This window comes from Sebastes fasciatus, chromosome 23 (genome assembly GCF_043250625.1).
Source record: "Sebastes fasciatus isolate fSebFas1 chromosome 23, fSebFas1.pri, whole genome shotgun sequence".
NCBI classification, from domain to species: Eukaryota; Metazoa; Chordata; class Actinopteri; order Perciformes; family Sebastidae; genus Sebastes; species Sebastes fasciatus.
In genome coordinates, this window is record NC_133817.1 from 9364221 (window position 1) to 9381070 (window position 16850).

A 16850-nucleotide genomic window follows, 5' to 3' on the forward strand; every position below is an offset into this window, starting at 1 on the left:
GTCCAGTCACTCTGTTCTGGACACACATAGACTTGGAGACGCTGCATGCTGGAAATATAATGTCCCACTCATCTTTTTGAGTTTTAGCAGAGAAGGACTGCAAAGATGCTGCTGCTGCTGCTGGTGACTTTACTGATCTGCTTCAGCCCCAGTGCACTGGGGCAACTGGAGGAATCCCAGTTTGGAGATGACATTGATTCAGACCTCGCAGACTTTGATTTAGACATTGTAAGACATTTAAAAAGACCAAGTACATTCTGGTGTTTGGATTTTTCTTAATCTGACTGGTTTTGTTTTGTGCACACAGGCTCCACGCAGAGTCCCAAGGCAGTTGAAAACTATGCTAGTCAAGGTAAAGTCTAATTTACTACACAGATATGAAGATGATTTAATATTTATCTATTTGTATTCCTTAAATTTGGAGGCTAAATGTGAGTGTTGGGTTTGCGTAAAATGTTTAAATGTAATTTTAAAAGCTTAGTCTGGTGTTTTGGGCATTATAATTTGGCACATCAACTAAATATTTAAGGCTTTTAAACTGTCAATACTGGCAAAAAAAAACTGGCATTAAGAAAACATTTAAAATCTAAACATTTAATTTTGTTTGCTTTTTCTTTTTTTTTAATTCTACTCTTTCTTTTTGTCATTATTATTATTGTTATTTCTTTTCCTGGTTTTGTTGTGGTTTTGAATGTTGAGGTTGTTTTTCTCTAAGAGTACTCGATGGGTTTGTCTGTAAGCTCATCTGCTTAAAAGTTGGTTTATAGACTGTTGTAATTACAAAACAGTGGATTGCATATATGAAAACAGCCTTGAAAAAAGGAAAAAATAAAGTATAAAAAAAACAAAAAAACAACAACATTTAATCATACATAACAATATATATTTTCCAAAGTGACCCAGAATACATGACCTAGTTTCAGTTATTTTGAAGCATTTTATCACCCTAAACTTGTGCACTGTGGGGCGTGACGCACAAGGAGTTCCGCCAAAGCGTGCAGATGTGCCAGAGTATCTGTAATGCTGGATCTGAGCTCATGGGAACAAATTCCTCTGCCTCTGTTTGGTTTTTGTAACTAAGGGGGAAATTCAGGCTTTCTTGGGATGAGAAATCTTGGCTAATCAAAAATAAAGTGGGGGGTTTTCAATATGGTATGGTAAATGGACTTGCATTTTTAAAGCGCTTTTCTAGTCTTCCGACCACTCAAAGCGCTTTACACTACATGTCAGTATTCACCCATTCATACACTGATGTCAGACGCTGCTAAGGTGCCAACTTTGCCCATCAGGATCTAATCTAAATACTCATTCACTCATTCACACACCGATGGCTATGCCTTCGGGAGCAATTTGGGGTTAAGTGTCTTGCTCAAGGTCACATCGACATGTGACCCGGAGGAAGCCGGGGATCGAACCACCGACCTTCCAATTGGTGGACAACCTGCTCTACCCTCTGAGCCACAGACGCTCTAATTATAATCATTGATGTTGAAGTCCAGGTGGTATTGAGGTGTAATTGTGCTTTACCTCTGCAGGAGCCTAAACCTCACATCCAGGAGCTCTCCATCAAGACCACCATCATCTCTCGTTACGCCTTCACCGCGGTGTACTGCGCCATGCTCAACCGGCACTCCGCCGCTGCCGAGGGCGTGTTCCACTTTCAGATTCCAGCTGGAGCCTACGTCTCCAACTTCACCATGTAAGAGTCGAGCAGCGACAATAACTCAGATAATGGACCTAAAAAATCACAACAACATGATCAACGCATTGTAAGGATCCAAATTTGGATTTAAAAATACATCATGTGTTGTCTGGAAGAGTGTATCTCCTCTTAGGAAAAACAGCCTTCTTTTTAATACCAATGAAAATGCCTTCACAACGTTAAAGGGACTATTTGTAACTTTCAGAAATGCTTGTTAACAGCGACACCTGTGGCTGTTAAGTCAACGAAAGTCAGCATCGGGCTCGCGCTTACTCGCTCTAAATAGACATGAACGAGCATCGCTCAAAACAGTGAGGCGACACACGTCAGCTAAAACCACAATATCACTCTATATTTCACCTGCTTGGCAGTAATGTTAGCTGACCAGACGAAGGTCTCTCCATGAATCAATGCTGATCCTAGTGTTGGCTTTTCCTGCTTCAGCCTCCCGACCGCGGTCGGAGGGAACAGGGGAAACACCGGCACCTGGTCGGAGACGATAACGTTTCTCGCTGCGGAACCCCGTCACTTCACAAGACACGGGAAACCTCTGTTGGTCTGGAGGAGCTGCAGCAGTTATTTCTGCACAAACGTCCACTGTACATTCACTAAACTTCACTTCGCTAAACTAACTCTTCTGCAGTGTGTAGTGTGCGCGCATGCACGTGTAGAGGTGGAGCGAGACAGTGAGAACGAGCGCGGTGTGTGAGTGAAGGCAAGAAGGCAGCGGAGCAGAGACTCCGGCCACACGCGAGCGCGCATATGCGAGCGCGCATGGGAAACCGACCCGGTAGATTTATACGTGTAAAAAGTTACAAACAGTCCCTTTAAACAATGAGCATTGAAGAGATGCAGGTTCTTTTTTGATTCTGTCGAGTCTAAAGTCATCAAATTTGTGACTCGTGTCACAGAGAGCAAGTGATAAATTACAGAAATGTTTTTAGAAGTGATATAAAATGCTCTCAGCAGAAAACATAGCACAACCAAAGTTGCCACTTTAGACCTAAAGCACCAAATAACAACATCATCCTGTCTGTCTGCGAGGACTTATGATGTTTCGGCTGCTATGGAGACGTTAGCAAAGAGACAAGAATACTGCTGTTAACGAACACACGGTGACCAGTTCATTCACCCATAAAACGTTAACAACAGGATTTCGCCCCCCGAAAATTCAGTCTTTTTGTGCGAGAGAACCCAGTTGAAACGTGACAATAGGTGGTCCTGAATATGAGCGCCGCTCTAATCCTCGACCTTTGACCCCCCCGTGCACCAGGATCATCGGAGGGCGTGTCTACCAGAGCGAGGTCAAGCCGAAGGAAAAGAGGGTCAAGCAGCAGAACGGCAACGCCAGGAACAAAGAGTCAGGTGAAGCAAGGTAAGAGAAACCTGAGAGTGTGTGTTTCAGTGTGTGTGTGTGTGTGTGTGTGTGTGTGTGTGTGTGTGTGGCCACTCCTCCGGTCTGGTGTCTCCTCCTAATTACACAGCAGCTCTCGCTCCCTCTAATGCTCCTATTGTGCAAACAGACGTTGACAATATGTGTGTTTTCTGTACGTGTGTGAGTCTGAAATAAGATCATCGCTCCAGAGGGCGAGGAGGACTGTCGTATGAATCTGTGACATATGGAAGGAGTGACATCACGTTTCCAGCTGTCATATGAAAAGTGACATTTAATTAAATGAGATTTGGTGATTCATTGACTCCGCCGTAAAAGGACAGAGCAGAGGGAGGAAGGAAGGAAAGGATTGAAGTGGAAGATGTAAGATTAGACAGAAGCAGCACTTCCACAGTCATGATATCACCACTTGGTCTGCTCCACCTCCTCTTTCTTAATTACTCCAATGTTTGTCTTCTTCTCTCTTCTATATAAACTGGGAAAAGAAAGTTCGGAAACTTGTGTTTGATGGATTATTTCTTTGTTGTTACAATGCTAATTGGCATTGTATTTTACATCGTTGGGAAGCCTGTTTATTTACCTTCACAATGATGTCCAACTTGTAAGGATCATGCATTTGTGGGATGAGCAGCACAGCTGATTATGTGGGTAGCGCCCAAGAAAAATTTGCCAAAATTCTCTGCCAATGGTAGAGTTAGGGCCAATTAGCATTGTTACAACATAGAAATAATCCACCAAACACAAGTTTCCAAACTTCCTTTTCCCAGTTTATATATATATATTTAACTACTTCATATACTTTTGGTAGTGTAATCTGTAACTGCGGATCATATTTTATAAACTGATCATATATTTTGGAGGCACATGTAAAAATCTTGATTTCAAAAGCTCTTAAATAAATGTAGTGATGTAAAAAGTACAATATTTCTCTCTGAGATGTAGTGGAGTAGAAGAAGTATAAAGTAGCAGAAAATTTTAAATACTCAAGCAAAGTACAGGTACCTCAAAATTGTACTTAAGTACAGTCGTTTAGTAAATGTACTTAGGCTACTTTCAACCACTGAGTGTTGGTCAGTTCTTCCCTCACACATCGTGCAGTGCTGGCATTAAAGGGACCTCTACTCACCATCACTGTCTCCTCCTCCTCTCTCCCCCCCCTCCTCCAGGCCTGAGCTGGAGGTGGAGGTGTTTAGGATGACGGCCAGCATCCCGGGTCGGAACCGGGCCGTGTTCCTGCTGACCTACGAGGAGCTTCTGCAGCGTCGGCTGGGACGCTACGAGCACGTGACCAGCCTGCGGCCGCTGCAGCTGGTCAGCCGCCTCAGCCTGGACGTCACCATCGTCGACCACTCCCCCGTCACCGACCTCCAGGTGCTGCCGCTCCGCAACGGCAGGAGCTCCAATGCTGCAGCTGGGTCTAATGCACCCAAGACACCAGGTTTACAGATACATTATTTTATCACATAGGAATCATTCAAGATGTATACGATTAAGTTTTAGCGACATGCAAACAAATATTCTCAAAATGGGATGAATCAGAGTGCCACCCTCTTAATAACTCTAAATGTCATCAACTGTTTTTTATTTATTTATTTAAAGCAATGCCAAAACTGTATTTGTTTTCGCCCAGCTCAGTTAAGTAAACAGGTCATCTGTTTAAATCCGCTTTTCATGTCACGGTCACCCTACTCGTTTCAGTTTTTTTTGTCCTCGAGCCAGTTAAACAAACACACAAACACACTTCCTCTCTTTGTGCCTCAGCCAGGCTCGACCCTCCCGCCGGCACCGCGATCAAAAACGAAAAGAACGTCTGCAAGATCACCTTCAGCCCCAACATCGTCCAACAGGCCAAGATCACCACCAACGGCATCCTGGGAGACTTTGTGATCCGCTACGATGTTCAGAGAGACATGGGGATAGGAGACATTCAGGTGCAAAATGCTGCTTTGAAACACAGATGAGCAAACTGTAAAAGCATTAGTTTTCATATTTTGCAAGAGTGCACACAAATTCCCCATCCAACTCTACTCACACACTCATCCACCCACCTGTTAGTGATTCATTTCTCTGGTTTCCTGCCATCACAGTCACTCCGCTGCCAAACTGTTCAGTCTGTCTTCAGAACCAAACTCTGTTTTGCTGATCACACACAACTACTCCAACTCACTGTCTGTAAACTTCTTTCTTTCCCAGGTTTTAAACGGCCACTTCGTCCACTACTTTGCCCCCAAAGACCTGCCAGTTGTGCCCAAGAATGTGGTGTTTGTGATCGACACCAGCGCCTCCATGTTGGGGACTAAGATCAGACAGGTAAAGCAGCACACTGAGTGGATATCTAGAAAACTGTAAAGCTGCAGGAATGTGTTAGCAATTTAAATGCAGTCAGTATCTGTAGAGGGTTTCCACTCCTACATAGAAGATTGGGATTTTACTCTTAAAGATCCAGTATTTTTCAACACATCCTCATACGTTAGCAACAGAACAGTTCGTTTGCCAATGATTCACGACATATTGGACAGTACCGGTGGCAAGCTAAACAGTAGTAGTTTTAAATCAAGCGGCAACCTCCGGTGCTGAGAAATGAAGCCAACGCGGAAGTGCCAAAAACTGCAGTTCCTCAAATGGCCACTTGAGGCTCTAAAAGCGAGTCAATCCCCATAGACCCCCATGTTAAAATGCGTTAGATGTCCAGCGAGCACAATCATGAAAACGTTTTGCAGTACTATGCAGCGGTAACACAGTTTATGCGACAGAATGTGATGTCGAGCTTGAAAGTTAATTCTTGACAAAGGTCCACTTAACTGGCTTTTTCCGGAGCTTTCTACCGCATCCCGCGGTCTTAATCAGTGGATGGGGTCCTGAGCAAACTCCATCTGCTGATGAAGATCATGATAAGGGGTTAAAATCTCCAGACAAAGCCTGTGAGTGGATCTTGAGTTAAGATTATTTTATCTCCATGGTGATGGAAAACCAAACCACAGGTGTGGGCCTTTAAATTGTCATTTTTCACTTCCTGATGACCTGTTTCCCAGTGAGCAGTCTCCTGCTAATACTTATATCTGACTCCAAAATTGAATTTGGGCCAGTCTGAGGGACACTTATCTAATGCAACAACAATTTGGGATTTAGGCTGATGCGTTTGGTGTGTTTTCTCGTTAAAGTCTTACCTAATGCAGCTAAAAGTGCCAAGTACCAGATATGACATTCTTACTTTTCCAGAGTGTGTCAGAGGAAGTTCATGCTTCACATGCAAAGCAATTTAATCTGCTTTTAAGCAGAATTTCAATGGCCTGTATTGGATCTGAAACCTGACACCCCACCTCCTCACTCCCACACTGGAATATCAATATCAGAACTTTTTTCCTCCATCTGCAATAGCACGATAATAATCCCCTCGGCCCGACTCGGAGCTGATCTCTGCAGCTGCCATGAGCACAGAAACAGACAAGAGGAGAGAAAAAACAGATTTTCAGTGAGACAGAAAAGTGGAAACATACAGTACAAGGCCGTGCTGTGAGGGAGGAAGGTCAGTGTCTATGGGGTAATGGAACTTTCTAGACAACAGCACCCTCGACCCCTTGATCCGTCCCCCCACCCATCGCAAGCCCCCAGTGGGCAGCAGGAACAGAACAACAAGTGTGTTTTGATGTGGCTTCACAATAGAGGGTTTCAGTGTGGGTCAATCTGTGGTTTTGACCCCTGCTGTATACAGCCCATATAGACATCTATAAACCCCCCAGCGCCAAATTATATACCACACCCACGCTCAGGCCGGGCTGCAGAGATGCTGACATTGTGAAGCTCCGGAACAGAACAGAACGAAGAAGTCTATTTACTTTTCTTGTCTATTTCCCCACACGGACACATTCAAAGCAAACTAGAAGGCCGTCAAGAGAGACTAATGCTGAGTAATTATCCTTATTTATTCAGGGGGAGCTTCATTGAGAGCAATGCTCTCTTTTCCAGGAATTCCCTGGTCACATTGACACCTGGAGGCTGTCCAGTACAACCACAGTCTGATCTGCTGGCCACTCCACTGGAGCAGCTGGAGTTAAGGGCATTGCTCAAGGGCACCTCAGTGGTGGTAATGAGGGAGGAGCAAGTATTGTTTTTCACTTTCACTACCCAGATGTATCCTGAACTGACGACCTTCCTGTCACAAGCTCGCTTCTCTAACCTTTAGGTCATTAGCACATTAAGTTTCTGGTGTCAAGTATCATAATTATAACTATAAATCAATACAGTATAATACTAGATGGGCGTCAGGCGTCGGCCAAAGGCGTTACCATAAGTGAAAAATAATACGTGTATCCACCCCGTGATCCACTCCAAAATTTATTGGGTTCTTCCTTGGCCAATGCTACCACCTTCCACCAAGTTTCATTAAAATCGGGGCCAGTAGTTTTTCTGTAATCCTGCTGACAAACAGACCATCACACTGAACCGAAAACAACTTTTTTGGCGGATGTAATAATTATTAAAAAAGGTATAATGCTGCATCATCAGCAAACAGCCAAAACCCTACTGTATGTGTCAAACAAGTTCCATGCAAATATGTCACGTTTCTTCAGAGAGAAAATCAAACTAATGTAGGCTTAGACAATAAAGTTTCTGATGTATTATGTCAGCATCAGTGCAAGGATTACACAGTCTCTGTGTTTTGTAAATAATGTATAACAATGACATATGGAACACATTTAAAAAACCCACAACACAAAAATCTTCAAGTGTTCAGATTAGCTAGCCCTCTGCCCTATTAAACACATTTTTGACTCTATTTTCCAAAACTATTGACACCACCCTCCTGGGCTCAATTCATGGGTGGAGTGTGTGCGTGTGACAAATACACCACAGCTGGTCAAAGGGCTGGGCATATGATAAATAGTTTTGTTTCCAACCAGCATTATAACACAATAAGTATGGCTACACCACAGAGACCAAGACCACGTTCTGTATCTGATATTGACACAAGATTAAATTATTTCTCTTTCTTTCTCAGACTAAAGACGCTCTGTTCACCATTCTGAAGGATCTGCGACCTGGTGATCACTTTAACTTCATCAGCTTCTCCAATAGGATCAAAGTTTGGCAGCCGAATCGCCTCGTACCGGTGACGCCCCTTAACATCAGAGACGCCAAGAAGTTTATTTACATGCTGGGACCCACTGGAGGTGAGGCATTGTTATCCTTATGGCTTGTCTTCTTCACAATTCCTATATTTTCCCAGATAACCATGACTCTGTTTGTTGGATTAATGTATTATCAAGAGTTGTCAATAAGAATTGCTTAACTTGAATTGACTGGTGCAACATGTATGTATTCGCTGGAGACTTAAAGTGCACTATGAGAACATTTTCTGGTGTAAATATGATTTAATGTAAAGGTCTAGGCAGGAATTGGTTGCCTGTGTTGGATAACACCATAAGTTGAAAGTGGAAAAACATTGTGTTTAATGAGCTTTTCACTTTCTGGCTTCAGGGCAATAAAATCTATAAAGTTTGACTTACTGGCTGTGTTTCCAATCCTTGACGTTTTCCTGAGCAATAACCCGTAATGACGTCTCCTCACTGCAGGAACAAATATCGATGGTGCCATCCAGACCGGCTCCTCTCTGCTTCGTGATTACCTCTCGAGCCCCGACACCAGTCCGAACAGTGTCTCCCTCATTATTTTCCTGACGGATGGACGGCCCACGGTCGGGGTGATGCAGTCCACTGCGATCCTGGGGAACACTCGCTCAGCCGTGCAGGAGAAGTTCTGCATCTTCACCATCGGGATTGGGAACGACGTGGATTACCGGCTGCTGGAGCGCATGGCTCTGGAAAACTGTGGGATGATGAGACGCATCCACGAGGATTCCGACGCCAGCGCTATGCTCAAAGGGTAAGAGTACGCTTTGTGTCTCAGTGACTCCGTCAATCCAGTCTATATGTTCTTCCATCTTGTGCATTGCGCAAGTTTTCCAAAAATAACAAAATCACATTTTTCCAGATGCCAACATGGCAGCAATCTTGGATTTGTAAAAATGGCGACCAATATGGGGATTACTCATTATCCCAGCCTCTAGATGACCTACACTCAAGATGCTGGTGGCTACACCTGCTATTATAGGACCAAAGAATCCCATGGTGCTAATTGACATGAGAGAAATGAAGGCTTCTTCTTATCTGGTTCATAAATGATCTGAAACTAGTCTTCAAAAAATCTAAAACAGGTGTGAAACTGGCCTAAGACTGTCTTAACAATGTGCTCTGAAAGTGGTCAAAAGGCGTTTTCTGACATGTATTATTAATTTGACTCAGATTCTGGTTTGTTTCCCCCCCTGGTACGAATCGTTTGGGCAGATCTGAACACAGCAATTGTACTCCAGACAATTCTACTACAGAACAAAACAAACACTGCGAGACCCTTTAGAGGAAGTGGTCTTGGTGCGGTCACAAACAAATTATGGAGCGGTTTGTTCGTTATCCCGTGACATTGCAAGAATCCAGCTGTCGTGCACAGTTAACACCTTTGGTGCTCACTGTTAAGCATTGCACTTGCCAGAACTTACTTGTTAATCAAACAGGATTTTCCCGTAAAACACCTACTAGACATCAGGTGTTTCGAACATGAAATGAAACGACAAAGAATTCCTAATTTATAAGAAGATATCATTGATTATATTGTCAAATTTCCCCTTAATATGTGTATAATCCGTCTCTTATTAAGCAATTAGCTCTCCTTAATCCCTCCCCTCTACCCCTCTGACACGTCCCTCCATCTCTCATCAAGCTACGAGGCAACGAGGACCGCAAATGTGACGGTGCTGACAACAGACCTCTTTAATCAACTTCAACATGGGACAGCCACAGACTACAACAGCCACCCTCTTTCTCTCCAAGACATTTTTTTTTCTGTCCTTTACACACAACCCTCGTCTCTCCCTCTCTCTCTTCTGCACTCAGACACACAAGATGTTTGTTCTGTTCAGCAGGAATGTGTGTGTGTTGTGAAACCTGCATCTGAGTATGTACGTAGGGTTAACAGATAGACTTCGCAGATAATAGCCCTCGTCCTGCTTGAACAAACACGCTGGTTAAGAGGTGAGGAGATTTACTCCGGCGTTACAACAAGGACAGGACAGAGGACTGACACACGCACACACACTCACAACCTTTGCTATAAACACACTCTTTTATGAATGTGTGCACAAACTCTGAAGTGGGGTGGAAGTAGCTTTGAGAGGTTAGACAAGCAGGTTTATGGCCGGAAGGTGGCTTGTTTGAATAACCTAGACATTTGATGAATTCTGTAATAACAGGCCTCTTTTCTGCCTCAAACACTGATGTGCCCTTGAGCAAACTCCCGACGCGGAGCGGAGTACCAAAAGGGAAACCAGAACAGATCATCCTCATATAGGTTGTTCTGATAACAAACAACCTACTTTGCCGTGTAGGTATGAATCCTAGATTTCTCTACTTCCTTTCTAGGTTCTACGATGAGATAGGAACTCCTCTGCTGTCTGACATAAGGATCAACTACACCGAGGATTCCGTCCGGTACGTCACTCAGCATCTCTTCACCAACTACTTCAACGGCTCTGAGATCGTCATTGCCGGCAAGCTGACCAACAGCAGCGCAGAATCCCTCCACGTCCAGGTTACAGCCAGCAACAATGACAGGAGCATCGTCCTGGAGACCGACGTTCCGCTGCGGCACCGACAGACAGAGACTGAGAAACATGTGAAAGCAGCTACGGCAGCGATGGCGACTGGAGCTAAGACGCCAGGGACAGTGCTCGCACAGGAATTAGGAGTTGCTTTGGGTTCCCTAGCGGAGGACTTTGTCGAACGTGTCTGGGGTTTCCTGAGCGTCAAGGAGAGACTGCGGTCGCGGCTGCGCAGCCAAACCAGCAAGGAGAGGGAAGACCACATCCAGCGGGCCACCAATCTGTCTCTGACCTACCACTTCCTCACCCCCCTCACCAACCTGGTGGTGGAGAAGCCCGAGGTCATGGCTGACGGCACCATGGCCCCGGCGCCCACCATCCCCCCATCAGCTGGTGAGGCTGTCTCAACCGCCAATGAGCTGCCAGCTGACACAGAGGAGGAAAAGGCAGAGAAACCCAACGAGAAGCCAGGAAGCCAGACTTCATCTCTGAGCAACCAGATTGGTGAGTCTCCTAGATTTGGTAATAGAGGGTGTCTGAAAAGTTTCTCAGATAAACTGACAAGTACACAATGACAAAAACTGATCGTCTAAAGTGGAATTGAAACGATCTACATTGAAATTATTTTGAGTATCAAACGCTGTGGTTCTGAGAAGTTAGTCCTTTGCAGAGGACAGCAGCTGCAGTTTGCTTGGATTCACAAGTAACAATGGATTTAAACTCTATGACTGAGATTAATAGCCAAAAAGAAGCATCATAATGTCCACTAAATCTTCTAAACTACTCCTGCACCACAGTCCACTTCAACACAGTCCAGAATTCTTGCCAAAATATAGCAAAATAAACTGCTTCAGCTTGTCGCTAGGATGGTTAGCTGTTCACCTTTGTTGCATACATCAGACCGGCACATACGGGTACTTGCAAAATGTCAAGACTGCGCCCCTTTTTGGGGGATAGAAAACCAAAGATAGCCAAATTGCGAAACTCTCGCAAGATGTTTAAGGTTAGGATAGGTTGTTGGGCAGCGAGTCTCACAAGAGTTTTTTTGCAAGTTTTCGCAATTTGGGGGTTACCTTCTAGACACGACCCAGTTTCCTTTTATCACTAGCGTGGTAGGCTGTTTACCGCTATGTCTTTATCTACATTTTACCAAATTGTGGCACATATATGAGTATTTGCAAGATACTTAGCAGACGGACATATTAAAGGGAGGTAGATTAGGTTGCAAGAGAGACCTGAGAAGTTTCTATGATACTTTTTTACCTTTGGATGCCATTGTAACTGTTGTAAATCCAAGCCAACTACAGCTATTGTCCTCTACAAAGGCACAAACTACAAACTTTTAAGAGCCATGTTTCAAACCATGTTTTTGGTTATAAGACAACGTGAAGACCATAAAGCTTTTCTCTCTCTTCAAACACCCTATGTTACACTAATAACTGAGCCACCAACAGTTAATATTACTCATATGGAATATTTTAAGAGGAAGCGTCAAACAATGGCAGCCCGCTGACTCGTTGCAGTAGATAAATATTCTCTTCCTTGCAGGTAGAGCTGAGAGACGACCAGCCAAGAAATCCATCACCGTCTCCAAAACATCAGGTGACTCCATTCTCTCTCTCATGTAAACAGTTTCCCCTGCCTGTTTTCATGTGATAGCCTCTGAACCTTATACAATGTAAGCACATATTCAGCGGTTACAAGGCTCCAAAAAGGAGACTTGAAAGAGAAGAGAGGGGGAATGTACAGTAGACTCTCTCTCTACGCTCTCTGTGTGGGCGGCCTGTAATTTGGACGTTCGTCAGACAGTCTGAGTGATGCCTCTGAAAGGCGACCTGAAAAGAGTAAAGAACACACAGGGTCTAATTGAAATACCGACACAAGCACTACGTGGCACTTTAAAACATGCAAGTGCGTGTTCACAAACGTACACAGTGTGGTTCGAATGGGACAGAAGAGTTGGGAGATGAGACGTGGATGTGTTACAGTAAAGAGAGGGACCCCATCAGAGGTAGTTAGTGAGGGCTAATGACCCCGTCATTACTGTTGCTCTCTACTCATCTCAGCTGGTTCTCACAAGCATGAAGAGACTCCAGATAAAAGATATAAACTATCTCATAAAATACAATCTGAGGTTCTTTATACGGATCAACAGGAAATAAATTAAAGAGAGCGACTAATCAGGCGTCACCTTTCTTTATATTAGGTAGAGGATTCACAGAGATGTCAAGTTCAAGTTTTAAAGTTTCATTAATTATAATATAGAAAATTAACTAGTTTTCTTTGTGACATGGAGAGCCAAAGTCGTTTCTGAAGCTGAAGCATGTTCCTGGGGTTTTCTGTCCATTTAAAGTGGGTATTTTAACTGTACTGTATAACAGAGCTGTAACCATGATTTTAGAAATCATAGGTTAAATAACTCTAAACTTATGTTATATTTTGGCGAGGAAAAACTGTCATGACGACTCTCAAAGGGTCCCTTGACCTCTGACCTCAAGATATGTGAATGAAAATGGGTTCTATGGGTACCCACGAGTCTCCCCTTTACAGACATGCCCCCTTTATGATAATCACATGCAGTTTGGGGCAAGTCATAGTCAAGTCAGCACACTGACACACTGACAGCTGTTGTTGTCTGTTGGGCTGCAGTTTGACATGTTATGATGTATATTTGTTTATGCTAAATGCAGTACCTGTGAGGGTTTCTGCACAGTATTTGTCATAGTTTTGTGTTGTTAATTGATTTCCAATAATAAATATATACATATATTTGCATAAAGCAGCATATTTGCCCATTCCCATGTTGATAAGAGTATTAAATACTTGACATATCTCCCTTTAAGGTACATTTTGAACAGATATAAAATGTGCGATCGATCGATTGACAGCCCTAGTTTGTTTCTATGTTTTTTTGCCTAAAAGCAGTCAAATTTAGTCAGAATCAGCCATAAAAACATAAGCACTAGTAATATGTATGTAATCACAGGATGTAAATATAAACCCTGCACAATTTCCACAAGTGGTACCAAGAACAAGAACTCTCTGACCCTGCCAGATAGTAATATTTGAACAAGATAAACGATGAGTCTTAGTCACTGAGTCATGCTAACAAAGCCAAAACAGTGTCAAACTATTTAAACATTACATAATTCCTGGAAAGGTGTAATTACTCGCAACGTCCATCACTCTGCAAACATAAAACGCCTTTCTCTTCTGACCACTCAAAGTGCTTTACACTACATGTCAGCATTCACACATTCATACACTGATGGCAGAGGCTTCCAACTTGCCCATGACGATCTAATCTAAATACTCATTCCCACACCGATGGCTCACCCTTCAGGAGCAATTTGGGGTTCAGTATCTTGTTCGACATGCAGGATTGAACCGCCAATCTTCCGATTAGTGGACGACCTGCTCTACCTCCTAAGCCACAGTCGCTTAACACTGGTTTACACGGTCACATAACGTAAACAAGATGCTCTCTAAAATCACTTTAAGTAATCTACTTTCAGGCCTGCTTGTTATATTCCTGATTCTTGTCGCTTTGTTTTTAATCTCTCTTTAATCTCTTAACCTTTAAACCACCTCAGCGGATGGCGACCCCCACTTTGTGGTGGAGTTCCCGCTCAGTAAACTGACCGTGTGCTTCAACATCAACGGTGAGCCTGGACACGTCCTGCGCCTGGTGTCCGACCACAAATACTCCGGTAAGACTCCTCACAGCACTAAAAACCCCTTATTTCACATCAAGATCTACATTATTTATGTCATGTGTCTCCAGGTGTGACAGTGAACGGGAAGCTAATCGGCGCCCCAGCTCCCCCAGGCAGCCACAAGCAGCAGCGCACCTATTTCAGCACCATCACCATCGTGGTGGATCGCCCCAGACGCGCGTACATCGAGGTGACGCCTAAGAAGGTCATTCTGGACGGGCTGGACAGGATGGTGCTGCCCTGCCACTCCACGGTGTCAGTGGACAGCGGCGCTCTGTCGGTGTCTATTGTGGGAAAGTCTAACGTGACGGTGACGGTCGGAGGAAACATCATGTTTGTGATCCTGCTGCATCAGTACAAGAACCCAGCCGCCTACCAGAGAGACCATCTGGGGTTCTACATCGGTGACAGCAAGGGGCTGTCGCACAACTGTCACGGCCTGCTGGGTACGTGTTAATGAGCTTTAATTATGTCCTGATTGAGGGTTGGGTAGGACGGATGAACTCCATCATTATTTGTCATACAAATATATGGTACAATATTAAAAACTGATGCGATCATAAGGGTTAAAATAGAATGAATAAACAAGATATAGAGACCCAAGTTTAAACAGAAAACACATGGATGAACCGTAGGGGAAAGCAGAGAGGAACAGGTGAGTCTTAAGATTAGATTTAGATACGGAGTCTGAGGCCCTAATCTAACGGGAAGTTAAACTTTAAGGTTTTGTCCCCTGTGGAGCCTGAAGTTTCATGGAAATCTGTTATTGCTTAAGTGAGGGTGGTGCTAGAGAAAGTCAGGTCGTCATAGAAACACAAGAAATCATCCTCTGGGGATCATGAATATTCAGTGAATTTCATGGAAATCCAGCCATTTGTTTCCACTATATCCAAATCCAAATGTAAGGGTAATCTGGGCTGTAGTTAAAAAGGCAAGTGGTGTCACTTAAGCCGGTTAAAGCTGCAGTGGAACCTGCCCGACTCAAACAAATGTGAGTTTCAGAGGAGAGTTTTAGTGTCTCAATGCGGTTTAGGGTGTTTTCCCTAATTGTCACTGAGATCACTGCACTTGTGACACAATTTGCAAGAAGACCAACAAATTAAATTAGGAGGAAAAGAGGCACACTTTGGCTCGATTTAAGTATTTAAGGATAAAGCCAGCCAAGATTTTGGTCAGTAGACCATCATCACGGTATTTGGGATTTGCCCAGATGGAGATTTAGTGACTAAAACTGTGGTATTACCTTTGAATTCTCCTTTCTTGCCATTGATGGAGGTCTGTTTAAAAATTCAGAATCCTTGTATTTTTGTGAGACTTAAAGGGATAGTTCAGATGTTTTGAAGTGGGGTTGTTTTATGCTCTCTTCAAAGCCACCAGACTCCATTGAGAATACAGTAATGTTACCTCGCAGAACACAGGGGTTTACTGGTCTACTGCTGCCTTGATCAGTTCATTTGTTTGTGTTTTGTGTTACTTCGGTGAATCCGAACAAACCCTTTAAAACACCAAATACTCCTGTCTGTTTCTCCAAACTCCATCTTCTGACTATGGAGAAGTACCTCGTACAACCCCACTTCAAAACACCCAAACTATCCTTTTAACATCAACACAAAATCAGGAGTTGCTGGCCGGCCTTCAAAGACTCATATCAGCGACTAAAATAACCTTGATTCATTTCTCCTTTCAGGTCAGTTCCTGTATGAGGAAGTGGGAGTGGCGAAGCTTCCTGCACAAGCCGGCATGAAGCCGTCGTCCGTCCTGAAGGTGAAAGACCGCTCGGTGCCGGTGGTCCAGAAGAGCAGGAGGATCTACAGCGGGACGCAGAGCGTGGACTGCTGGTTCGCCCGCAACAACGCAGCCAAGCTGATAGACGGACAGTACGAGGACTATTTGATGTCACACATGTTCGACACGGGGGACTGGCCACACGGGACCAACGCAGTGTGATAGCACGAACTGTAGCGGTGGCGTTTATGTGACTTAACTCATTTTACTCTGTATCCATAGCACATCCCAGCGGATCATGTTTCCAAATGACAAAACTTCACATTTCAGCTTTCTTTCTGCCTCTTTTGAATATATTTTTGTACTATTTCTAATGAAAATTAAATGTTTTTTTATTATATTATGTGTATCATTTTTTACAATAATTTGTAATTGTAAATAAAACAATTAAACCCACATGTTCAGTTGGTTTTCTGAGACATACATGTGGGAATGCAGATTTCCTTGCACACTAAAAATGTATGTCAACATGTTTTAAAGCTGTAGATCACACCTGGTTACCACGGAGACCAGCACCGGTAACTAACCCCTTGTCCCAGCGTCAATGACTAGATGCACACCTAACACACACATACAGCTCCACAGTGCTCCCTGTCATCAGCT

General features: G+C 43.7%; 2 protein-coding genes across 3 annotated transcripts in view; one reads left to right on the top strand and one right to left on the bottom strand.

Moving 5' to 3' along the window:
- On the top strand, nucleotides 1–16664 carry itih5 (inter-alpha-trypsin inhibitor heavy chain 5). Its single transcript, XM_074625506.1, has 14 exons — nucleotides 1–228; nucleotides 308–352; nucleotides 1536–1699; nucleotides 2976–3077; nucleotides 4262–4533; nucleotides 4857–5026; nucleotides 5289–5405; nucleotides 8095–8266; nucleotides 8669–8978; nucleotides 10568–11250; nucleotides 12295–12348; nucleotides 14340–14456; nucleotides 14531–14908; nucleotides 16150–16664. Exons 1-14 carry the CDS (start codon nucleotides 106–108, stop codon nucleotides 16407–16409), a joined length of 2967 nt encoding a protein of 988 aa, XP_074481607.1. The 5' UTR covers nucleotides 1–105; the 3' UTR covers nucleotides 16410–16664.
- The window catches only part of tmem110l (transmembrane protein 110, like), a 24890-nt gene continuing 13461 nt past the window's right edge, over nucleotides 5422–16850 (bottom strand). The window contains exon 9 of one of the 2 annotated variants that reach the window (XM_074625523.1): nucleotides 5422–5968. The gene's annotated coding sequence lies outside the window, so the exon portion shown is untranslated. Of the gene's footprint in view, nucleotides 5969–12374; nucleotides 12582–16850 lie in introns of those variants that run through there. The other variant, XM_074625524.1, reaches the window with a different exon arrangement.

Excerpts from the sequence above, each read along its gene's own strand:
- itih5 (XM_074625506.1), top strand. The coding sequence starts at position 106 with ATGCTGCTGCTGCTGCTGGTGACTTTACTGATCTGCTTCAGCCCCAGT. Across the intron at positions 1,700-2,975 it reads TACGTCTCCAACTTCACCAT|GATCATCGGAGGGCGTGTCT; the intron begins GTAAGAGTCGAG and ends CCCGTGCACCAG. Across the intron at positions 4,534-4,856 it reads TAATGCACCCAAGACACCAG|CCAGGCTCGACCCTCCCGCC; the intron begins GTTTACAGATAC and ends TTTGTGCCTCAG.